Source organism: Canis lupus, chromosome 26 (assembly GCF_011100685.1).
Source record: "Canis lupus familiaris isolate Mischka breed German Shepherd chromosome 26, alternate assembly UU_Cfam_GSD_1.0, whole genome shotgun sequence".
In the NCBI taxonomy this organism is placed as follows: Eukaryota; Metazoa; Chordata; class Mammalia; order Carnivora; family Canidae; genus Canis; species Canis lupus.
The window spans coordinates 11,029,441-11,054,456 of NC_049247.1; the positions used below are offsets into that span (position 1 = coordinate 11,029,441).

The window sequence follows — 25,016 nt, forward strand, 5'->3', positions numbered from 1 at the left end:
TTGAAGCATCCGCGGTCGGGCGAAGCGCGCGAAGCCGGTGGCGCAGGGGGCGCCGCTGGCCCTTTACGCCGGGCCCCGCCCACCCCGGAAGGGCTCGCGCAAGCCCCGCCCCCGCCCCGCCGGCCCCGCCCCCTCCGGCCCCGCCCCCGCCGGCCCCGCCCCCGCCCCGCCGCGGAGGGCGTCACGTGAGCCGGCTGCGGGCCGGGCCCTGCGCGGTGATGGTGGCGCCGCTGTACGGCTCCCCCGGCGGCCGCCTGGCCCGGGCGCTGACGCGGGCGCTGGCGCTGGCCCTGGTGCTGGCCCTGCTGGTCGGGCTGCTCCTGAGCGGCCTGACGGGCGCGACCCCGGTCTCGGGGCGCCGGTGGGGGCCCAGCGGGCCGGTGCCGCCCGCCTCCCGCAGCCGCTCGGTGCGCCTGGACCCCCAGACCGGCCAGTTCCAGCTGGTGGATGGCCTCCACCCGGATGCCGTGGCCTGGGCCAACCTCACCAACGCCATCCGCGACACCGGGTAAGGCTGGGGGGGCCCGGCGCCGGCCTCGCCTCGCCGCCCCAGGTGGTGCCCCCGGCCCCCTCCAGGTCCGTTTCCCGCCTCCGAGGCTGCGGCGCGGCGCCCCGGACCGGGGCCGGGTTGGGCGGGGGCCAGCGCAGCATCGCTCGGCTCAGGGGGACCAGCCCGTCGCCCTAGCCAGGGGGATAGTGCCTCCGCTGCTCCAGAGGCCGCATCCCGGCCGCCCAGGCCCCACTGCCTCCGTCCGGATCGGCCCGAGCACTCCCCCACCCCACCCACGCCTCCCCTGGGGCCAAAGGCTGTTGACAGCTCTTCGAGAGAGGCTCTCACTTCCCTGATTGTGGCTTACCCCATAGGTGCCAACCCCCTGCCTATTCCAGAACCAGGGCAGCTTCTGAGCCTGGGTTCTAGGCCAGCGAAAACACCCAGGGTCCCTGAATTCATGTAGACCCACATAGTATTTTTGCTTGGGGTCTGCACCTCCTTTCTCTCCTCCCTCCCAGTCCAGGGGAAAGTTACTTGGCTAGTTAGTTAGCGTGGAGCCAAGTGCTCCGGCCTCCTTGGTAGTCGCTGGGGATCAGGCTGTTGTTCTGACTCCCCTGCCTGTCCGGGCTCCCATTTCCCTGTCTGTGGCTCAGATTCTGAGGATGTGCTCTGGCTGGGAGATGGAGTGGTACCCTTCTCAGGCCCCGTCCCAGGGCCTTGTGCCCATTCATTCGCTAACCTGTTGCACTTGGCCCTGGGGACAGAGCTGAGCAAGGTGGGTCTTGATTCAATGGGGGGAGACAGAGAGTGCCAGAAGATAACCTGACTCAGTGGGTGTGGGCGAAATCTAGCCTAAAGCCTTGTCAGCGGGGCTCGGGCCCTGGATCAAGGCTGTGTTGGCCATCTTAGTAAACCCTCAGTCCCCTCCTACCACCCTCCCACTGCTCCCATCCATTTGGCTGGCATGCATTAATTCCTGCAGGCGTTGGGGAGATACAGGACACCAAGGACACCCCCATTTTTTGATGCTTTGTGGTACTTGGGAGGGGATCAGAGAGACGGAGATGGGGGTTGGGGAGATTGTGAGGAGGGGATCTGCTGCAGACACAGGAGCTGGACAGGGCTAATCTGGGAAGGCTCCCAGGGAGAGGAGGCCACAGGGTGGGCTAGTGTCCATGGAGGGAACTAGAGCTCTGTGGCTCTGTGGCTCTGAAATCTGGTGACCCATTCTCTGCTGACTCACACATGGTTTTGGCTCTGCTTAGCAAAGCCAAGAGGGCATGACAAATCTCAGCCTGTATGCTAGCTAGGAAGGAGGCACAGAGGTGAGGCCCAGCATGGGGAGACGTCCTTGTCCCCAGGAGGCCCCCACAGCGCTGTGTTGCTCCAAATTATGGAAAACGAAAGTGGAGAGAAGACTTCCTTGATCGTGCTGGTTGGAAAGCTCTTTGTGTTTCAGCTCTTTCTCTATGTGACCTTGGGCAGATCACTTCGCCCCTCTAAACCAATTTTTTCTCCTCAAGGTGAGGCTTGGAGGGAAATTCACTGGGATTACAGAAAGCACCTCTGTTTGCTAACTGAATGAAGGGATGAGTGAAAGAAAAAGGAGCAGGTGTCTTCTGCCCCCATTTTACAGTTGGGGAAACTGAGGCCTGAGATAAGAGCCCAGGTCTCTTCCACACTTATCCCTCTCATGTCCTCTTTCTAGCATTCTATCTGTCCAGTCTGCCCGTTTAGCCCTGGGGGCTGTGCTGTAGGGAGAATGGATCAGAAGCCCCCATTTTGGAAGCAGGGAAACTGAGGCCCTTAAGATCCACCTCTTAGGGGCAGCTGGGTGGCTCAGTGGTTGAGCCTTTGGCTCAGGGCATGATCCCGGGGTCATAGGATCGAGTCCCACATCGGGCTCCGCTTCTCTCTCTCTGCCTCTCTCTGTGTGTCTCTCATAAATAAATAAATAAAATCTTAAAAAAAAAAAAGAGAGATCGACCTCTTTGAACTCAGGGATAGGATGAAAGAAAGGCATCTGAGGTTTCCTGGTCCCTGATCAGCAGAACCTCTGAACCGTCGGTGACTCTCTTATTTTTCAGAGCGGAGGCCAGTGGATTACAGGGATATACTCTTCTGTATACCTGGAGTTGGGGGTCTCTCCTCCTTCTGTCCCCCACTGTTCGCCATGGGGGATCCTGGGACTGTCAGGATAAATTCCATGTCCTCTTCCCCCGCATAACCTGTCCTCTTTCAGTTGTGCTGTGTCTGACCTTGGACGGGTGATGACTCGCTGTAAGGCCTGAAACATTTAGGATTTGGTGCTTGGGCATCAGACGTGCCCCAGGAGGCAGAGCCTGCACTAGGATGGCTGTGGCCTTGGTACCAAGGAGGCTGAACCTTCCAGCCCTACCCTTTCCTCCTTCCCTGACCCCCTCACCTGCTGCCCGACACGAATCACAAATCACCATGAAGTTGGAAAAGGAAGTGGGTACCAATAGAGGGAATTACCCTGTTAAGAAGCATAGAACCAACTCAGATACACCAAGTAACCAGAGAAACCCAGCTCAGTAAAATGCATAAATACCATCCAGCTGTTCTTGGAAGTCAGGAAAGGTAAACATCCCATCAAGAACAAGGAAGGAGTGGCAGCCACAGATAAGGTAGGGTAGGGTGTCTGGGGTGCACAGCACGGTACCCTGAAGCATGGTGTGGAGCTGGGGGAGGTTTATGAGTGCTCATCACACAGCAGTGGTCTGATTTTTCTCAGACATGGCCTCTTCAGACCCTGGAGACGTCGTCAGGCGATAGGCACCCATGAGACATGAAATCACAGTGTGGCCCATAGACTTTCCAGAAAGAAAAAACAAAGATTGGAAAAACAGATTAGTGCCGCCAACTTTTTATTTTTGTCAAGTGAGTGCATTAAAAACAGAACAGCGTTTATTGACCTCTGTCAATTTTATCTCATAAGAGATCAACTATTTTGGAACCAAGTAAGCAGGAAGGACGTGTTCTTTAGTAGAGAGCAGTCTAAGGAATACATTTAACTTTAGAAATGCTTGTCAGTGGTCTTCTTTTAATCAGGGATTGGGATAGGGTTTCTCAAAGCTGTCAATCTGCACAGTGTGAAGGAATCTAGACACCATTTGCGTGAGTTCAAGCCTCCCCATTTTACAGACGGGGACGCCGAGGCTGGAAGGGCCAGGTAGTATGGAGCAGAGTTTCAGGTTTACTGAAAGATCTAGGCTCACATCTTAGCCTGCCTTATTTCTGTGGTGAGGATGGTGACAACCCTGGGGAGGTGGTGGTGAATCTTTTGATTTGGCTTAGGGTCTGAAGCCACAGAGGGATCCTTAGAACCTTCAGAGGCTCCAGCATTGAAGTCTGGTAGCTTAGAACAAAACCCCTTGAATGGGAACATCTCCCACCCAAAGTGTTCTGGAAAGATAGGTGGAAATTCATCTATTTGGGTCTTCTGAGAACTCAGGCAAAGTAAATAAAACCCATCTAAATGAAATTACCCCTTTGGAACAAGGCAGCATACAAGGAGATGAGGGTGGGCAGGGGGTGGGGGTGGAGGTGAAGGAGTTAGTATCACTTTTTACTCTTCCTCCTTTCAAGTCTCTTATGTTATTGGTTTTATTATACAAATAATTAACTTGGTAAAAAAGATCCCACTGGTTTAGGTAGGATGTGTGAGGTAAGTCCCCCCATATATAATCACTGTTAGCTCTTTCTTCCAGAACTTTCTATGCATAAATAGACCTAAGTGTGCATGCATATGTGTGAGCATAGATATGCATGCATGCGTGCTTGCATAAAATGCTTTTCACACACAGGGTTGTCCTGAGTCAATCGTTTATCCTTCTCTAATCTTTTTTTTTTTTTTTTTAAAGATTTTGTTTATACCTGAGAGACACACAGAGAGAGACAGAGACACAGACAGAGGCAGAAGCAGGCTCCCTGTGGGACTGCAGACTCCCTGATTCAGGACTCAGGACTCGATCCCAGGACTCCGGGATCACCACCTGAGCCAAAGGCAGATGCTTAACCACTGAGCCACTCAGGTGCCCTGATCTTTTTTTTTTTTTTTTTTTTTTAATGTTGTCTCTGACATCTTGTCAGCATATGACACCCCTTTCTCATCATAGCAGCTGGCATGTTATGTCATTATCTGCTTACATTCTGGCACCCCCAACCCCAGGCACCCACCACCCCCACAATAGCTATGGGAAGGCCAGGCCTGAATGTCATTCACTTTTGCACACCTTTGGATGTCTGGCACCTAGTGGACTCTCAAAATGGCTAGCTTGCCAAAAGTATCAGGTGAGCATGTTTTGATCATCTTTTCTTCTCCAGAGTCTTCTCTAGGCCAGAGCTGTTCTTGCCTTGGAGCTCTCCAGTGCCGTGTTAGCCAGCTCCCCACGAGACTGTCCTGGCTGAGCCTGGCTCTGCCTTGTTTTGGAGGCTCTTCATGATCTCATTGGTGTCTTCCTATTGCCCCTCGTTTTCTTAGTAGAAATTGCCTTAACAGGTGCACTTGGGTGGCTCAGTCAGTTAAGCCTCTCCCACGTCAGGCTCCCAGCTCAGCAGGGAGTTGTCTTCTCCCTCTCTTCCCTGCTCGTACTCTTTCTCTCTCTATCAAATAAATAAATGCAACCTTTAAAAAAAGAAAGAAAGAGGGATCCCTGGGTGGCGCAGCGGTTTAGCGCCTGCCTTTGGCACAGGGCGCGATCCTGGAGACCTGGGATCGAATCCCACGTCGGGCTCCCGGTGCTTGGAGCCTGCTTCTCCCTCTGCCTATGTCTCTGCCTCTCTCTCTCACTGTGTGCCTATCATAAATAAGTAAAAATAAAAAAAAATAAAAAAAAGAAAGAAAGAAAGAAAAAGAAATTGCCTTAACACTGGTTTCTCCTCGAGTTATGGAAGCCACCTGGGTGAATAATTTTGTGTCCTTGGAGCAAGGATGAAATCCAGAACCAAAGATGGATAGATTTGGCTGCGTAAAAACTGGAAACCTCTATATGGCAAAAACAAAAGCAAAAAATCAATTAAAATGCAAACATTTTCAATATTAGTGACAAGCAAAGGGCTAATGTGTACATAGAGAACTTCATAAATCAATAAGATAAACACAGTGGAGAAAAGTGAATAAAGCACTTGAGCCAAAGAACTGTAAATGACCAATAAAAATTTAAAAACAAGTGTAGGGGTGCCTGAGTGGCTCAGTCAGTTAAGTGTCTAGCTCTTGATCTCAGCTCTGGCCTTAATCATGGGGTCATGAGTTCAAGCCCCATGCTGGTCATGGAGCCTTCTTTAAAAATTAATTAAATAAATTGAAAAAATAAAAACAAGTGTAATTTAACTAATTAAAGGATTATTATTAAAACAATGTGATGGCATTTTTCAACCATTGCCTTGGCAAAGATGAAAAAGATCAATAGGAATCATTTCAAGCGAGAGAGTGGGCAGACAGGAATATGCACATGGTGGCGAAGTAGTCTCTAGCCCAGCGTGGTTGCAGGCTGGCAGTGGCAGCGTTGGCATCACCTGGGCGCTGGTTAGAAATACAGGGTCTCAGGCCCTGCCCCAGACCTCCTGATCAGAGTCTGCTTCCAGACAAGGTCTTCAGGTGGCATGGATGCATGGGAAGTGCTGCTTCCCAGAAGGAGTGGGAGCCATCCTGCCTGGAATTGAATCCCAGCTCTGCCCTTTGCTGGCCCTGTAATCTTTGGCAAATATATTGGTTAGTGTTGGGCCACAGTGCTGTGTAACAAACCACCCACCAAACCCACTGGCTCCAGAAATAACCATTTATCCTCATGGATCCATGGGGCAGCCAGGGCAGCTCTGCTTCATGCTATGAGTCTGCAGACCTGGTCTGCTCCATGTTTCTGTCACGTTCCTGGGAGCAGTGGGCTGGCTGGGGCATGTTGCAGTGGCAGTAGCAGAGGCATAGGAGGGCAAATAGCAACAAAGGAGGCCTATTGAAGGCTAATCTTATAACTGGCACATGGTCTCTATCTGTATTCCATTAGCCAAAGCAAGTCATATGACATGGCTGAGCCCAAATCAGTGGAGCAGGGAAGGACTCAGCCATTGGTAGGATCACAAAGTTTCACAACAGAGGGTACTGATAGGGAGGATTGGCAGTAGTGCAGGCTTCCAGCAGTCATGGAACTTGGCCTCTATTCCCTCCGCACCTCTTCTATGGGGAATAACGGTGCCTACCTGGGAGGATTATAGGATTGCCATGAGGATTGAATGACTTAGTAAACAAGAAGTGACTAGAACAGCATCTGGCACAGAGGAAGCCCTCAGTTGACACTGGCTGGTGTGTTTATCAGGGCCGGGACATGGATTGGCACAGCTTTTGGGGGGCTGCTGTTTGTCAGTGCTTATTAAAACTAAAAATACATGTGCCCTTTGGCCCAGCAGCTCCCCTTTTAGGGATTTAGCCTGCCGAGTGCACAAAAACAGATGGCCATTCCCATGAATGACAATTCTTCACTATGTTTTTAATGATTTAACACCGGGGATGGCTGTGTGCCCAGCCAAGGGCTGGTTTTGCGTTTGCCCCTGTGCTGACCAGGTGTCCCCTCTCCCACCCATCTAGGTGGGCCTTTCTGGAGCTGCGCACGAACGGCCAGTATAATGACAGCCTACAGGCCTATGCGGCGGGTGTGGTGGAGGCTGCTGTGTCTGAGGAGGTAAGGGCCATGTGGGGGAACCTGGGGCTCCTACCCCATACAGTGTACCTGCCAGGATGCTTTGAAGGGTTCTGAGGTGAGGTGCCTGCAGAGTGGGCCCCCATGCCCCCACCCCCAGCCCTCCACAAATTGAGGAGCAAGCTCACGTGCATTCTTTAAAAACTTAGGCTACATACTATTTGATGCGTATAAGGGATGTATACCATGTTCCAAGTCACGAAGCACAGCAATAAAAGAATATCCAGACCAAAACGTAGAATGTTACTGATCCCTCTGAGGCCCCCTTTCTACCCCTGCCCCCAGAGGCACCATCACCCTAAATGTGACTTCCATTCATTCATTCATTTATATTGAGATATAATTCCCATGCAATAAAACTCACTATTTTATTTTATTTATTTATTTTTTAAGATTTTATTTATTTATTCATGAGACACACACAGAGAGGCAGAGACATAGGCAGAGGGAGAAGCAGGCTCCCTGCAGAAAGCCTGATGTGGGACTCGATCCCAGGACCCCGCGATCACAACCTGAGCTGAAGGCAGACCACTCAGTCACTGAGCCACCCAGGTGCCCCAAACTCACTATTTTTGAATGTATAATTCAGTGGTTTTTAGTATATTCATAGGGTTGTGCAACCATCACCACTACCTAATTCCAGAACATTCTCATCACCCCAGAAAGAAACCCCATACCTCCCTTCTTTCCCTCACCCCGTCCCCCAGCAACCATTAATCTGCCTTCTGCCTCCATGGGTTTGCTTATTCTTAACATTTCATATGAGTGGGTGGTCTTTTGTGTCTGGCTTCTTTTACTCAGCATTGTGTTTTTGAGATTGATCCACGTTCTAGAGTGTGTCAGTACTACAGTCCTTTTTGTGGCCAAATAATACTATATTGTGTGGACAGGTCACATTTTATTTATCCATCTGTCAGTGGACGGACACTTGAATTACTTCCACTCTCTTACTTTTGTTAAACTAGTTTTATAACACGTGCCAAATCCTCCGACAACACACAATTTTGCTTTACTTGGGGCTTTATAAAAGTGATATAAATTTGGGAAGTCAGCCCACATCAGAAGGGGGTGAGACTTTGCAGTGAGAGCCCGTCTCCTGCAGCATGAGGGGAGGTGGGACACCCACTTGGGAAAATCATTTGGCAATAATAGAATTGAGCCGCACAAACCCTAGGGCCCAGCGGCCCCGTTCCTGATACCCTCCGAATGACCTGAGGATGAGCCTAAGGTGCTTAGAGCAGTAGCCCCAGAGTGGGAACAGCCAAGTGCCACTGACCAGTGAATGAGGACCCAGATGGGTCATATGCAAAGTGCCCTATGATAGAGCTTTGGGGAGGAATAAGCAGCATGGACACATCCTGGATCCTGGCTGGTGAGGGGGGAAGTACGCATGGCAGATGGCTGCACACAGGGGACACCCCTTTATAAAACTCTTGCTCCTCATTCTGACACCCAGCAGTAGTTTGGGATGTCCTTTTGGGACCTCAGTGTCTGGGGAGCTGCTCAGACACTAGGCCAGGCTGGTACTGTTTGAGGCGCAGTGAATGGGACGGGACGAGATTCCATCTTTCAGGGGCCCTATAGGCTGCCGATGGAAGTGTGGCCACCCCACTGAGACTCAGAGAGGCGAAGTTACTTACCTGGGGTTGCGCAGCCAGTCAGCAGAGGAGCCAGCATTCAACGCCAGCTCTGGCCGACCAGAGTCTCTGTTACTAACCGTTCTTGTTCTGCCGCCTTCCCCCTGGCCCAGGAGCTTCTTGTGAGTGGTGATTGTGTCCTGTCCCCAGCTGTGTCCCCTGCACCCAGGCCAGAGCCTGATGTAGGACAGGCACTTGGGAAATGCTTCTGGAAGTAGTGGACAGCTGCACGGAGGAGGTGGCATCTTACTAAGGCTTCCAGGGTAGAGTAGAATTTGGATGTATTTCATGGAGATGGCAACGGAGCAAGGGGTCCCCAAGCGGTCCGTCTCGGGGTACAGGGTGCCGCCACAATCCCCTCGTTGACCCATGTGTCTTGGGAATGTTTCCAGTGTGGTGAGGGGTGTAGCTGGAACTTACCCCGCCAAGCTTGGCACAGTGAGAGGTCCACGCTTTGAGACATTACAAATCCACACATTTCCAGGGTTCAGATCTTGACACTGTGATTCATTACCCAGATGGCCTTGGGTAAGGTAATCATCTGCCCGTGCCTCAATGTCTTCAGCTCTGACGCAGAAATGGTGATAGAGCACTTTCCTTACAGAGTTGCCGTGAGGTTTGAATGTGTCCATGCAGCATGCCATTCATGGGAACCTGGGCAACGAGCTAAGGGACCTTCTTCCCCCAGCTGGAATGTCAGCTGTGGGTGGACTGGGGATTCCAGGCCAGGCCTGGCTGATCTTAGCTGGGTTTATCCCGGCAGGTCAGCTAGGGCAGCTGGTTGGCTTAGAGTGGCCTCATTCATATACCTGGGGACTGGCCCTCTGTCAGTTGGGGTGACGGGGCTGATGTAGTGTTTAACTTGCCAGGAGGCTAGCCCAGGCTTGTTCATGTCACATCAGGTCAGGGACATGTGGATGGCTTCTTGAGGGCTGGTTGAACTGGCCTTCACTTGCCCATGTGAACTCACTTGTGAGTTAACTGCTATGTCCTTGGAGCTGAGGATAGCACATAGTAGGGGCACGAAAGGGGTGGTTAGTTGATTGACTAAATACACCCATATCTTTTAGGTCTCCAGTAACAGAGGAGACGCAGTTTAGAACAGACTTTGAATGAGGGCTTTCAAAGGAGGGGGACATCTAGAAGCTTCGGGCCCTGATGGGATGGGAGACGGATGGGTGACTAGCCCTCTGGGGGAGGAGAGCCAGTGGGAACTGAGGCACGGAGGGGGCCTTGCAGGGCACCATGCTTCTTGGAGGCCTGGGTAGGGGTGAGTCGGGGGCCAGCGGGGCCCACAGCAAGGAGAGCAGCCTGGTGACCCCGCCCCTGCCCTCGCCCACCTGCCCCCCCCCCCACAGCTCATCTACATGCACTGGATGAACACCGTGGTGAATTATTGTGGCCCCTTTGAGTACGAAGTCAGCTACTGCGAGAGGCTCAGGAGATTCCTGGAGACCAACCTGGACTGGATGCAGGAGGCGATAGAGCTGAACAAGGACTCTGCGTACTGGCATCAGGTGCGTGTGGCCCCCTGTGCTCTGAGGGGCACAGCAGGCTGGGGTTGCTCCCCTTCCAGCTGGCTGGCCTGCCCGTCTCCCACCCTCTTCGCCAGGCCTCTCTCTCTCCCTCCCTTCTTCATCCACCCACCCACCCATCCATCTATCTTCCATTCATCCTCTCCCTCCCCCCTTCCCTCTCTGCTCTCCATCCACCCACCCACCCACCTGTCTCTCCATCTTCCATTCATTCCCCTCCCCCTCCCCCCACCCCCCCTTCCCTCTTACCTACCCATCCATCCATCCATCCATCCATCCATCCATCCACAGGTAGTTTGTTAGCACATGCACCACACACAGGCTTACCCATCTTTTACTCTCCCATCTGCCACTCCCCTCCCATCTTAGGCCAGTTCTTGGTTCTCCCACCCCCCAACCATTGACGTACCCCATGTGGTTGCCTGTCCATCTCCCTGCCCACCATCTATCCACCTGTTCACCTCCCCCCTGCACTTCTTCCCACTCACTTGCCCAGCCCACTCGGACCAGCCACTTTATCTGCTTCATTCCCCACCTTCCCTCCCAGCCGTCAGCCTTCGAAGCACCTTGAAGTGTCAGTCTCATCATGGCCACTCATTCTCCCCACCAGGGGCCACCCTGGTCCCTGGGGATGATGCCCACACTCCTTTGCACCCTCTCCATCCCCAGCTTTGGCTCTTGCTGACCTCCTCGCTCTATAGTCTAGCCTCCCTGACTTCCTGCTTTCTGGAACAAGATGTGTTTGTTACCTCTGTTACCTCTTGCCTCAGGACTTACGATCTTCTGCTCCTCTGCCTAGAGCGCTTCCTCTTCCCCCTCTGCCTGGTTTACCTCCCACCCCTCACCTCTGTCCTGTCCCCATACTTTCCTGTGATGCTCTAGTAAGGGATTTAGAGTCTGTCTTCAACTAGACTTGAGCCCACGAGGACAAGGCAGGGATCACATCTGCTTTGCACACCATGGTATCCCTGGCGCCCAGCACGAGAGCTGGCACATAGTAGGTGCTTTATATGTAAATGTTTGTTGAATACATATAGATGAGAGAATGGATCTGTCTTGTCCTGTCTGCGCATCTAGCCTGTGCCACCGCCTGGACATCTGTCCTTCTGACCACCCTGCCATCCACCTGGACGATTACTTCTCAGTCCTTTCTTCCCTTCTATGTATCTTAGCAGCCATGCTCGGTGCTGCCTGACTGTCCATCCTCTTGTCCATCCATCCATCCCTCTAGCAGATGCTCACGAAGTGCCTGGTATATACTCAGCGCTGACCCTATGGGGTACACAGTGATGATCTCCCCTAGTTAGAGAACAGTGACAGTGACAATGACAGTGGGGAGAAGTTAGCTAATGAGACCTGTGCCCTGAGGCAGCAGCGCAGCCACTAGTTAAGCTCAGATTAGAGAGCAGTTGACAGTGGGTCAGGGCTGGCTGGGAGGCTTTCTGGAGGAGGTGACATTGATCTGGGCTCTTAAGTAGGGGTGATTTAGATTGGCAGAGGGCAGAAACATATAGTTAACTAAGTGATGGCAAGAGAGAGGGTGGGTGCTGGGGAAGGGGTGGTCAGGGCTGTCTGGATCCTGGGGGATGCACCTGGGCCACTCCTGCCCTATCTGGATCCCCAGGCCAGAGCCCCTCCCATTACAGGAGAAGGCATGAGCCCGGGTGGGGAGGCCTCACCCCATCTGCCCCTCCCCCTAGGTGCGGCTGACCCTCCTGCAGCTGAAAGGCCTCGAGGACAGCTATGAAGGCAGTATGACCTTTCCAACTGGGAGGTTTACCATCAAACCCTTGGGGTTCCTGTAAGTGCCACTCCCGGAGCGGACAGGGTAGGGGAGAGGGCCATGCATCTTACCATCAGACAGACCTGGGTTCTAGTACCCATTCTGCTGCCTCCTGGCCCAGCCTTCCAGGGCCTCAGCTTCCTCCTCTGTGAAAGGGGTATGTGAATACACTCCCAGCAGGCTGGCATGGTAACCCTCTGGCACCCCTGCCCTCCTCAGCCTGTTGCAGCTCTCTGGGGACCTGGGAGACTTAGAGCCAGCCCTGAATAAGACCAAGACCAAGCACGTTATGGGCTCTGGCTCCTGCTCTGCCCTCATCAAGCTGTTGCCCGGCCAGAGTGACCTCCTGATTGCCCACAACACCTGGAGCTCCTACCAGAACATGCTGCGGATCATCAAGAAGTACTGGTTCCAGTTCCGGGAAGACCCCCAAGGTGGGTGGACGTGGGTGTATCTGTGTGTGTGAGCGTGCGTGTGGCACGCTGGGGGAGGGCACTAGGAGGTGTGGACCTTGGCCCTGTACACGCTGTGCCCTAGGAGTCCATCTCACTTTTAACATTTTTGTTTTCTGTTAGCTCCTTTTCACAAGGTACACCAGTTACCTCTTTTTGCATGACAAATCACTCCCAATTTTAAGACAACAGAAGCGTAAAAGCACAGCCATTTGTTTTTGCTCTCGTGTCTGTGGGTCAGCTGGATAGTCTTGTTAGTTTGGGCCAGGCCTGGCTGATCTTGGCTGGGCCACTGATGCTTCTGCAGCCAGCCGGGGTGAGCTGGCTGACCGAGGGTGGCCTCATCTGCATGTCTGGGGGTGGCTTTCAGCTGGGTGTTGGGGCAGCTGGGTAGCTCCCGCTCATTCTCCTGACATCTGGGCAGGGCCGTGCAGAAGGCCTCTCAATGGCTGACTGAAACTGACACAACATTCTGTTGCTCGAAGCAAGGCAGGTGACCAGCTCAGATTTGAGAGGTGGGGAAACAGCCCAGTATCTGATGTGAGGAGTCCTGGAGCCCCACTACAGGGTGCACCATGGGAAGAATTACAGCCGATACTCAGCACAAACACCCGGCTGCACATGAATACATTCTTCCTGTCGAATGTGAAAACTTTGCAACTAAGGTCCAAGTACCCCAGAGTGGCCCCCCACCCTGATCCCTGGCCCCAGTGTCCACCCCAAAGGTAGCCACTGCCAAATGTTTACAGTGCATCCTCCTTGGCGAAACTAAAAAAAAACCAAATGTTGCCAGGTGGTGGCGAGGGGCTGGGGAAATCTATACCCACATCCTCTGCTAATGCGAGTAACGGTTGGCGCTGCCACTTTGAGGAAGAACCTAGCCGGTATCTGATGAAATTCAAAATCTGTCACTCTCGTGGTCCAGCAATTCTTGGCCCAGATCTATCCCTAGAGAAACATTTCGGCTTCCGCACAGAGATGGTGTACAAGGATGTCAACTACAGTAATGGTTTGGAAACAATCTAATGCCCATTAACTTAAGTAAATTTCGGAGTTGACATGTATCCAGAGGAATGTGCACATTGTACTTGTGTAGCTGGAGTATTTGTAGACGCACACATCTGTGCACAGCACCCAGACTGAGAAACGGAACATTCCTAGCCCCCAGAAGCTGCTCTCAGGTCCCTTTCCAGGCACTTATCTCTACCCCAGCATAACCTCCCTCTGACCCCTTACAGCATAGATGAGCCTGATTTTGAATGTTCTGTATGTAGAAACATACAGCACGTGCTCGCTTGTGTCTGACTTCTCTCACTTAGCATAATGCCTGTGAGGTTCATCCATGTTGTTGTTTGTAGCCATAGATCGATCATGGTCGTTGTGATTGATTCATGAACAGTGTAGTATCTCCTGAAAAAAAAAATCCTATGCAAGGGAGCGCCTGGCTGGCCCTTCAGTAGAACATGCAACTCTTGATCTTGGGGTTTTGAGTTTGAGCCCCAAATCACTTGAATACTCCATAGCCCACAGGAGGTAATTTCTGTGAATATTTTTTTTTCCCGTAGACTAAAATGTACCTTATTTTCCCATTTGTTTTCACTGATGTTTATTATGCTAGTAATATGTGAATACATTCTTATGGACACGAATTCTAGTAGTGAATGAAGAAATAGATCTCTTGTGATACCCTCTTCCAAATTCCAGACCCTTCCTAAGAGGATACCTGTTGCCATTTTGGTTTGGATCCATCTAGATTTGGGGGCTGACTTATATTGTGTATACACGATCCATTTTTTTTTAGTTAATAGGTTTTACTTTTTAGACAATCTCCAAGTTTACAGATAAATTGGGTAGATGATACAGAGTTCTCATATACCTTCCTGCTCCTTTCTCCTATTATGAACATGTTGCATTGGTGTGGTACGTTTGTTACAACTGATCTACCAATGCCCATAATTTACATTCAGGTTCACTCTGAATAGTATGGTTGTATGGATTTTGCTAAATGGACAATGATGCATATCCACCTTCGCCACCCTGAACATTTTACTTTCTGGGTTTCTTTTAAACATAAATAAGATCATACCATATAGGATTTTGGATATTACCATGTTCAGTCTACCTTTTAACAGCTGATGTTAAACTTTTAACTAGTTCTCTATTGAGGATGTCCGGTTGAGTCTTTGGAGCTTCAGATGATGGTGCGGCAAGACAAGTGCGCCCCCAAGTGAAAATGCTGGATTAAAAGATGGGCATAAGTAGAAGTGCCTGGATGGCTCAGTCAGTTAAGCATCTGACTCTTGATTTTGGCTCAGGTCATGATCTCAGGGTTGTGAGATTGAGCCCCATGTCAGGCTCTGCACCTAAGCGCAGGATCTGCTTGTCCCTCTCCTTCTGGTCCTTCCTTCACTTGTTCTCTCTCTCTCTCTTTCAAATAAATAAAGAAATAAAATATTAAAAAAAAAAAAAAAGATGGGCATTACTAGTTGCACCTGGGTAGCTCAGTTGATTGAGCATCGACTCCTGATTTCAGCCCAGGTTTTCATCTTGGGGTTGTAAGTTGAACCCCAGCATTGGGCTCCACACTTAGTGTGGAGCCCACTTTAAAAAAAGAAAAAAAAGATAGGCATAGTTAAGTACTTTAGTCTCTGAATACATACAGCCTAATTACCTCCAAAAGTGGCTGGGCCATTTTACACTTGTCCACAAGTCTATGAGCATGTGTCAGCTTTCCCCTCAACCTTGCCAGCACTGGATGTTATGGTTCATTTCAATTTTTGCCATTCTTATGGGTGATAAATGATATCCTGGGCTGAGGTGTTTTTTTTTTTGTATGAACTTTACTGATGGACAGCTTAAACACATGTAGGATGTATATATTGGTGGGTCTGGACAAACCCACCACTCAGTAATGCCAGAGAACATTTCCACCCTGCAGGCAGCTTCCCTGTGCCCTCTGTAGTTATTATTTAGGCAACCCCTCTTCAAGTTTCCTTTCTGTTAGGTTAGTTTTGCCTGTTCTAGAAGAAAATAAAACCTGCACTAATATTTTAAAATTTCTGGTAATTGGAAAAAAAAATTCCGGTGGTTGATCTACTTATTGGTTTATTTATTTTGTGGAATTGAAATTCACATAACATAAAGTGAACCATTTTCAAGCGAACGATTCAGGGGCATTTAGGACATCCCTGATGCCATGCATCCACCACCTGTGTCTAGTTCCAAAGTATCTTCATCACCCTGGAAGGACACCCCTTGTCAGCAGTCCCTCCCCTTTCCCTTTCCCACCAGCCCCTGGCAACCAGCGATCTGCCTTCTCTCCCTGTGGATCTGCCATTCTTTTTTTTTTTTTTTAAGATTTTATTTATTCATGAGAGACACAGGCAGAGGGAGAAGCAGGCCCCCTGCAGAGATCCCAATGCAGGAGTTGATCCCAGGACCCCAGGATCAGGACCTGAGCCAAAGGCAGACACTCAACCACTGAGCCATCCAGATCTGCCCATTCTAGACGTTTCATGTGAATGGAATTGTACAGTAGTGGCTTTCTTGTGACCAGCAGCTTTCACTTAGTGTAATGTTTTCAGGGCTCATCCACGTTGTATTAGTGTCAGTCCTCCGTTCCTTTTTATGGCTAAATATTCCATCGTGTGGATAGATGACAACTTGTTTATCTGTTATTATTGATGGACGTTTAGGCTATTTTCACCTTCTGGCTTCCAGAAGGTGAATTAAAAATTAGTAATTTTTAGTAATGAAAACAAAGTGCTTAAGTAATGCGTGTTCACTATAGAATATTAGAAAATATGGTTGAGCACAGAGAAGCAATAAAACTTGCTTGTACCCCACCCTGCCTCTTGCCCCCAGAGAACCACCATTCATATTGGTGGTTTTCCCCTCCAGTTCCAGCTGTTTAATTATGATTTTGCCCTTTTAATGTTTGTTTCTTTGTTAATTACATGGAAGTGGCTCCTGTGGTCCCTCCGGGTACCCTCACACCTGCCTCAGAACCCATTGTACCCGAACCCCATCCCTTGACAAGTGCTGGTCTGGTATACGGTGCCCTCGATTGTAGCCAGCCTACACACCCACCTTGTGCCACCAACACTTAACTTCTGAGTCTGGGGACTTAACTCCTTACAGCTGCCATAAAAAAGAAGGAAATCCTTCCGTTTCTGACAACGTGGTTGAACCCAGAGGGCATTATGTGAAGTGAAATAAACCAGGTACAGAAACACAAGTGCTGTATGATCTCACTTCTACGGGGAATCTTAGAGAGTGGAGCTCCTAGAAGCAGAGACTAGAGCAGTGGTTGCCAGGGCGGGGGCGGGGGAGCGGGGAGGAGGGTGAAGCCACAGACTTCAAGTAGGTTCTGGGGACCTAAGGTGGAGCATTACAGTTAACAGTAGTGTCGTGACACTTGAAATCTTCAGGGAGGAGAGATCTCAAGCACTCTCGCCACACACAAAAATGGTGACTGTGTGAGGGGATGGGTGCACTTGTTAGCTTGATGGTGCTCATCAGTTCACAGTATGAGCGCGTGCATGCGTCACATTCTCACACTGCGCACCCTAAGTACAGACAATTTTTGTCAGTTATACCTCAGTAAAGCTGGAAAATGAAAAAACAAAGCCCATGTGCTCAGACTTCTGTTTTTTGCCCTCTGGATTATCTTTTTTATGATAGATCTTTCGATTAAAAAAAAAAAAAAGTAGGGGAAGGGTTGCCTGGCTGGCTCAGTGGAGCATGTGAATCTTGATGTCTGGGTTGTGAGTTCAAGCCCCACATTGGGTGTAGAGATTACTTAATAAAATCTTTAAAAAAAAAAAAAAAGGCCAAAAAGATTTTAGCAAACAGAACATGTTTGTAAAGAAATGTATGTGTATATATCTTTTTTTTTTTTGCTACTAGCTTTCTTTTTTGCACACACACAACCACACACATGTGCACACATACACCACAAATGTCCTGTTTTGCTAAAATATCAGAACAGATGGAGGCACCCCATGAGGCCTGCTGCTCCCCACCTGGACACTCTGGCTCTTGGGTTGGGGCTCGGGGGTCCCTAAGTGGGCTTGTCTGACCTGCACCCTCCCCCCTTGTTGGGCTCACTCTCCCCTCCACAGAGAACTCTCCCCTGGCTCCTGGCAACAAGCTGGTCTTCTCATCCTACCCTGGCACCCTCTTCTCCTGTGATGACTTCTACATCATGGGCAGCGGACTGGTGAGTGTCCCTCCCGTGTCGCCTTTCTCTCCGGGGCTACAGTCACCTGGCAGCTCTGGGCAGGTGGGTGGATGTGGCCCCCACCACCATCTGCACTGGGGCCTGTTCTCCTGCTGTGGTACTTGGACCACAGGATTAGGGGAGGGGTGAGTGGCTTCTTACAAGTGGAGACCCAATCCCTCCCTGGCAGCCAAATCCTACAGCCCCCCTCCCCACCGGGACTCTGCATTCTGAGCCAGCCCTCAGCAGTCTCTGGTCTTGAGACCCTTTTGCAATATTCTTGACCTCAGTGACCCCATTTTGCTCGGATGTCTTGAGCATAAGCCATTCCTCCCTCCACCATGACCTTGCTGTTTCTCATCCTGCCTCCCCTCCTGCCTTCCTCAAATTCCCTCTAACTGGGCCAGGTTTTCTGAATAGATGTTGTTTACAGTGTTTTGTTTTTATCGGTTTTCCTGGCTGGGGTCCAGACTTGTTTAGAAATCTGTTCCTGGCACCCCTCACCAGGGCATTGAGCCCTGAGATTGCAACATGCGGAGGAGGAAAAAACATCGCTGTAAAAAATACCCTCCAAGCGGAAAGTGCCAGTTCCCTGCTGGAGTGGCAACAAGGGGCGCTTGCTTTTTCTGCTATTTTCCCCTTGAATGTGCAAAGAGGTGTGAGAGGGCCAGGTCCCAGGTCGTAGGCTGGAGATCCCCTTTAATGCAGTCTGGCTGGGGAAAGGAGGGGACAGTCTGGGGAAAGACGACTGAAAAGGTTTCATCTGGTTACCTGGGAGGTGTCCTGGCAGGAAATTTACTTTCCATCACGGTCTTTTATTTTTTAAGATTTTATTTATTTGACAGAGAGCATGAGTGGGGGGAAGGGCAAAGGGAGAGGGAGAAACAGGCTCCCCATGGAGCAGGGAGCCCAACGTGAGGGGCTCGATTCCAAGACCCTGAGACCGTGACCCAAGCCGAAGGCAGATGCTTAACTGAGCCACCCAGGCGCCCCATCAGGATCTTCTGTTTTTGTGCCACAGATTCCTTTGGCAGTCTTAGGGGGCTATGAACCCCTTCTCAGAATAACATTTTTAAATGCATAAACCAAAGTATATGGGATCATAAAGGAAACCAGTGATATTGAAATGTGTTTATAAAATATTATGTAAATAACCTTTAAATATCATATATGTGCTGTTTTGTTAACTTTTTTGTTTTGTTTTGTTAACTTATTAAGTAAGTAAGCTCTGGTAGTGGGTGTGCTAAATACCATAATTGGAAAGGAACGGGGAGCATAAATGATATTTTGAGATAGGTGCAAGCGACCCTGTTGTGTGGTGGGAATGTATCTGATTTCTGTAGGTGACAGTCTCGGGTACCATAAACGTCACAGTGGTGCGTCACCCGTGCTCACAGTGGAGAGAGATGCTGAGTTTCAGTTTGGTGGTGGTGGGAATGAAGAGGTGGTATTTTCAACTCCAAGTCTGCAGACTCCCTGAGTACTACCCCAGGTCCAGAATTCCCCCATCCTGAGAGGGGAGACTGCCTTCCAGGGCTTTCTAGGCCACGGTGATTGGAATCCTGGCAGTGGCTTTGGATGCTGAGAACAGCCAGTTGAGGGACAAGGAAGCTACGGCTGGGAGCGGAAGAAGGTGTTCCCAGCTGGGCATTCCTCTCAAGAGGCTTGCTTTCCAGATTCTTCTTTTAAATATCACATTTATGGCTATTGCTATCTTTTAGCTGTTTTTTGGGCTTTGTATAAAAAAGGAGGAAGCATGCTAATATCCTGTTATAAAGGAACAAGCATTGATTTAAGAGTTGGAAGTCTGGTGATCGAGTCTTGGCCTATCCACTTACCAGCTGTGACCTTTGGCACTGTCTTAGCTTCTTCAGGCCTCAGTTTACCTTTCAGTAAAAAGCAGCATTAATAGCCGTGCTGGGTTTTCCCAAGGGGGTTGTGAGATTCCAAGCTAATAGCCTCCAGCCGCCTGACTTTCCCTCCAGAACTGCAAGGAACGGGTAGAAATGGGATGCTGTCCCTTCAGGGAAAGAGCTGACCGACTTGGTTGGGAGATTGGGTCCATAGGAGCAGCACCTCGGGCTCTCTCAGGGCCTGTCCCCAGGGCAAAGCTGAATGCGTGATTGTGAATCCTCCTCAGCGCTCAACCAGGGAACCAGTGAGGAACATGCACACAAACCAGCACATGAGGTTTTAAAGAACTGTGGCCAACGTATGGACCATGATTGATATAGCAGTGCTACTTGGTGGCAGCATGCCCTAGCTGTAAGTCAGGTGGCCCTTCAGTGCAGCGCCCCCTTGGCCCTTCCACAGGTGACCCTGGAAACTACCATCGGCAACAGGAACCCAGCTCTGTGGAAGTATGTGCAGCCCAAGAACTGTGTGCTGGAGTGGGTGCGTAATGTTGTGGCCAACCGCTTGGCCTTGGATGGGGACTCCTGGGCAGACATCTTCAAGAAATTCAACAGTGGCACGTGAGTGGGCTCCTGGCACTGTGACCTCACCCAAGAAATGGACCAACTTCCCCCCTCAACAGTCAGACCCCAAGGGACCTGACATGGCACCAGGGCCACACACCCCACACCCTTTGCCGAGCCCCCTCATGGTTCTTTTTGGAATTGGAAGGTGTCTTAGAGTCTTCTCCCTTGTTTTATACTTAGGGAAACTGGGGCTTTACATCTCCCCTGCAGGTTCTTCCAACCAGGGAAAGGCCCCAGAGGGAGGCCAGGAAGAGAATTTAGAATTTGAGGGCTCTGGAGACAGGGCGAGGGCCATCTGAGCAGGTGGGCATGGGCAGATGGGCTCCCTGTAAGCTAGAGACACAGGAGGGTCTTAGAGCATTGGGCAGAATTGACCCTTATTCCAGTAAGCACTAGAGAACCAAAGACTTCTCTGGAGCAGACAGACAGCATGATGAGAGCTGAGAATACCAGGTCAAGCTGCAGTGTCAGGGTGACAGTCAGATTGCAGGACACCGCCCCCCACCCCCATGTCACTCCTTTCCCTTGATTCCTGGTGGTATGGGGCACTGGGGGATGGGGAAGCTGGGGCAGTGGCAAGGTGTGTTCAGTCCTCCTTCCTTGGCCATGACAGGTACAACAACCAGTGGATGATCGTGGACTATAAGGCATTTGTCCCTGGTGGGCCTAGCCCTGGGAACAGGGTGCTCACCATCCTGGAGCAGATCCCGTGAGTACCCTGGGAAGGAGAGCAGGGTGCTCCAGGCAGAGAGAACTGCCTAGGCAAAGGTCTGGAGACATGACTCAAAGGCAGGCCAGGTGGGAGCGGGAGGCAGCCCCTGACTGGGGCAAAAGATCCAGGACATAATCTACCTCTGGGCAGTGGGGAGTCATCAGGGGTTCTTAAGCAGGGCAGTACTCGCAGGTGCCCCTTTTCTCACCAGTCTTGCCCCATCTCTCTTCTCGGTCCCAGGGGCATGGTGGTGGTGGCTGATAAGACCTCAGAACTCTACCAGAAGACCTACTGGGCCAGCTACAACATACCGTATGTCCCCACCCCCATACCTGCCTCTCCCCTGCTCAGCTTTCCCTACTGGTCAGGGGTCCTTCCTCGCGGGATCTTTTCAACCCACAGAGCAAAGAACTTACTCTGGCCTTTCTGTGGCCAGGAAAGCCCTGCCAGTTTTGGGATACGGTTGTGGAGCTCAGGTCTGTGCCCATAGTAGGGTCCTGGGGGTGGTCAGGCTCAGGTGCCGACCCTTGCTGTGGCTCCCCCACTGCGTCTGCTGTAACCGGGCTGCTCAGCCATTACCTCTGGATGCTCACTGTGCTCTGCCGAATGAGAGGTTTGATCTTACAGCCACTGAGTGGTGGCCATGGTCCCTGCTTCCATTTCACAGATGAGGAGACTGAGGCCTCCAGCAAATGCCTGACTTCCGTGAGGCACGTTCCCCAGCTGTTCAGTGATGAAGTCAGCATCTGAACCCATGTCTCTCGGACCACAGAGCCTGAGCTTGGTCACCCCCCCAAGTCACCCCCCGCAACATGAACAGAAGATGTTACTGTGCTGTCCTTTCGTAGTTGTCAGTGATAATGTTGTGCTGTGACTGCCCCTCCACATCCCCAGCCACAGCTCGCGTGGACAGAGATCGTGAGTGACCATCCTTGTTCTCTGTAGGTACTTTGAGAGTGTGTTCAACGCCAGTGGGTTGCAAGCCCTGGTGGCCCAGTACGGGGACTGGTTCTCCTATGATGGGAGTCCCCGGGCCCGAATCTTCCGGCGGAACCAGTCACTGGTGCATGACCTAGACTCCATGCTCCGGCTTATGAGGTATGTTGGAAGAGCATGAGCCCCGAGTCCCATAGAGCTTTCTGTGCATTTTACTGGCATCTGCGTAAACTTCGCCGCAAGCCCAGGGATCACAGGGTGGCAGCGAACTGTAACCACATTTACAGGTGAGGGTGCTGACCATCTGTTGAGGGGCCACCCACTGCTGAGCACCATACTCAAATACCAGAGAAATGGGACAAAGCAGGGAGCAAGCACCCTGGCTGTGGGAGATGCTAAATCCATCAAGCACTCACACTGATGTGGGTGCATAGCCAGGGCTCGCTGAGCCCCTAGAAATGCGATACAGGGGTAGGATGGGGCATCTCGCCTGGGTCGGGATGGGGGGCCCCAGGGAAAGGGCCGCCTGAGCGGATGAGATGATGGGCATGGAATGAAGAGGTGAAGGGTGAGGGAAGCCCATTTGGGGCTGCCGGCCTGGGGACCTCGGCCTCCTCTTCCTGGCACGCCTGATGCCCCCTCCCTTCCCACATCCAGGTACAATGACTTCCTGCATGACCCCCTGTCGCTGTGCAAAGCCTGCAGCCCCCAGGCCAACGCAGAGAATGCCATCTCGGCCCGCTCAGACCTGAACCCGGCCAATGGCTCCTACCCTTTCCAGGCCCTGCATCAGCGCTCCCACGGGGGCATAGATGTAAAGGTGCTGCCCTGCGCCCCGGTGCCTGGGGGCAGTGGGTGGGCTTGGATGCCATCTGGGCTGGAGCAGGGACGGGAGGAGGTGAAGGCTGGGTCAGAGCAGATGGCAGGGTGGAAGGGCAAGGTCAGCATTGGGCTGTGGGTGGGGTCAAAGTTAGGGCTGGGCTCAGCGACCTCTGCCCTGGCCCCCAGATGACCAGCATGGCTCTGGCCAAGGCCTTTCACATCATTGCGGTCAGTGGCCCGACGTGGGACCAGGTGCCCCCGTTCCAGTGGAGCTCCTCGCCTTTCAGCGGCCTGCTACACATGGGCCAGCCTGACGTCTGGAAGTTCTTGCCCATTGAGACCTGGTGGGACTGAGCCTCCTTCTCTGCGCTGCTGACCCCCAGCAGGGCCATCTGCCGGCTGCCGCCCTGACCTCCTGCCTGCCCACTCCATGGGCCTCGTTCCCTGCCAGGTCTGGGACCTGGGTGTGCCAGGTTCCCTCTTGTCTGGGTCGTCTCCTGGCTGGGATGTGGAGTCCAATGGGGCCCAGAACTGAGTCGTTGGCTCCCCTTAAGTGGGGGGATGCCGCCCCTGCTCCTTGCCTCTCTCCTCTACTCTGCTTGTCTCTCTCCCCTGTGCTGGGGCCCTGTCCTCATGCTGCCCCATCTCGAGGGCTTGGGAGGGGTCCTTGGATGGGACTTGGGACCCCTGGTAGAGCAGGAGGGGACCATTCCAGTCCCTGCCTCCAGTGTCATTCCGGCCCGTGGCTCTGGGACTTGGGGGTTTCAGCCCTGAGATCTGGGCGTTGCCTCCGGTTGGCATCCATCCTCCTGTCTCCCAGCCCTAGCTGCTCTGCTCCCTCAGGAAGCAGCCCCCTTGCTTCCCCTTCTGGGCAACTTCCCTGAGGACAGAAACTTGAAAGCAAACAAAAACCAAAGTTTCTGGTGACTTGTGGCTGGAGGGGCCTTCGGGGGTAGACAAGAGTGTCAGCCCCTATGCTGCAGCCTCATGCCCCTTGCCTCCCAACTTGGGCCTGCCCTTGGCCTCAGGGTGGTGCCCACAGCTCCCCTGCTGTAGGAACCAAATTGCAGACTGTGCTGCCATTAAATGAGAGGCCGTGGCTCCTGTGCTGTGTTTTTTGGGGCAGTAGGGAAGGCTGGGCTGGGTCCTTTCTCCTCACTGGCTTGGGTTCTACACCATCTACCGATGCATTCTCCTGTCCATTCTTCTGTCTAATCTATTCATTTATTCACCTGCTAACTCACCCATTGTCCATCTGCACAGTCATCCATCCACCTACCCAACCGTCCATCCATCCATCCACCCACCCATCCATCTATCCATAGAACCATCCACCCACCCACCCATCCATCCATAGAGCCATCCATTTTCCGTCCACCCATCTATTCATCTCTTTCATCCATCCACCCGTCTACCTATTCATTCATCTATATCTGTCCATCCAGATGTTCAGTGAGCACCTACTTTGCTCTGGGTGCTATCCCAGGGCCTTGTTAACCAACAAGACTTTCCCACTGTGGGATACAGGCCAACACGAAACAGAATCTGTCACCAACTGATCTTAGCCAGCTGGTCAACCCCAGTCCTCGGCGCCTTGGCTCTTAATAGTGGTCAGAGGGGTCTGCCTGCCTTTTTGGGGGGTTTTGTGCTGAATCAAGTGGGACAGTCGAGGCTGGAAGCAATCCTGTTCTGGGAAGGTTTCCCTGAACTGAGCACTATTTCAGTCCTACTCTGTCCTGTAGGTAGAATTCTGAGGCCATCCCCTATAAAATACATGTCTGTCTCTCCTGGCTGGAAATCCGTGCTTGGGGCTGCGTCCAGGCGGGCGTGGGGCAGGTTTTGCAGTCTCCCCTGAGTCTCACAGCCCCTCTGTCAGGGTGGGTAGGGGCTCTGCAGGCCCGTGTGCATCTGCATCATGTCCTGAGGGGCTTGAGGGGTCTCAAGCATCACTCTGGGCTTAGGGATTCAGTAAATTGCCTGGGGCTGTCGTGGGTGGTGTGGTGGTGGCCCCGCCAGGCCTTGAGGAGCCCGACAGGCCCTCTTCTACTTTCCTACACCACCTTCAGCACATGTTCCCCTTGGAAGACTGCATTTGATGTTCTGAGAGGGTTTGTGTGACATTCATTTCAAGTCCACTCCTTCCAAGTCCAGTGGGTGTCCAGTGTCAGTTTACATACCCCCAGAGATGGGGGGCTCACTACTCTGCTCCCAGTGGTTCTGTGATCACAT

At 51.8% G+C, this 25,016-nt stretch overlaps 1 protein-coding gene across 1 annotated transcript; it reads left to right on the plus strand.

Moving 5' to 3' along the window:
• Nucleotides 1–218: 218 nt before the first annotated feature.
• On the plus strand, nt 219–24,570 carry PLBD2 (phospholipase B domain containing 2). The gene is made up of 12 exons (XM_038575176.1): nt 219–508; nt 7,098–7,191; nt 10,205–10,363; nt 12,082–12,182; nt 12,384–12,598; nt 17,740–17,837; nt 20,151–20,311; nt 20,931–21,026; nt 21,270–21,341; nt 21,975–22,127; nt 22,623–22,785; nt 22,974–24,570. The coding sequence occupies exons 1-12, from the start codon at nt 219–221 to the stop codon at nt 23,139–23,141; spliced, it is 1,770 nt and encodes a 589-aa protein (XP_038431104.1). The 3' UTR covers nt 23,142–24,570.
• Nucleotides 24,571–25,016: the final 446 nt, after the last annotated feature.

Bases quoted from the DNA above. Each gene is read 5' to 3' on its own strand.
- PLBD2 (XM_038575176.1), top strand. From the start codon at position 219: ATGGTGGCGCCGCTGTACGGCTCCCCCGGCGGCCGCCTGGCCCGGGCG. The intron at 20,312-20,930 runs GTGAGTGGGCTC...TGGCCATGACAG, and splicing joins AAGAAATTCAACAGTGGCAC to GTACAACAACCAGTGGATGA. The intron at 21,342-21,974 runs GTATGTCCCCAC...TGTTCTCTGTAG, and splicing joins TGGGCCAGCTACAACATACC to GTACTTTGAGAGTGTGTTCA.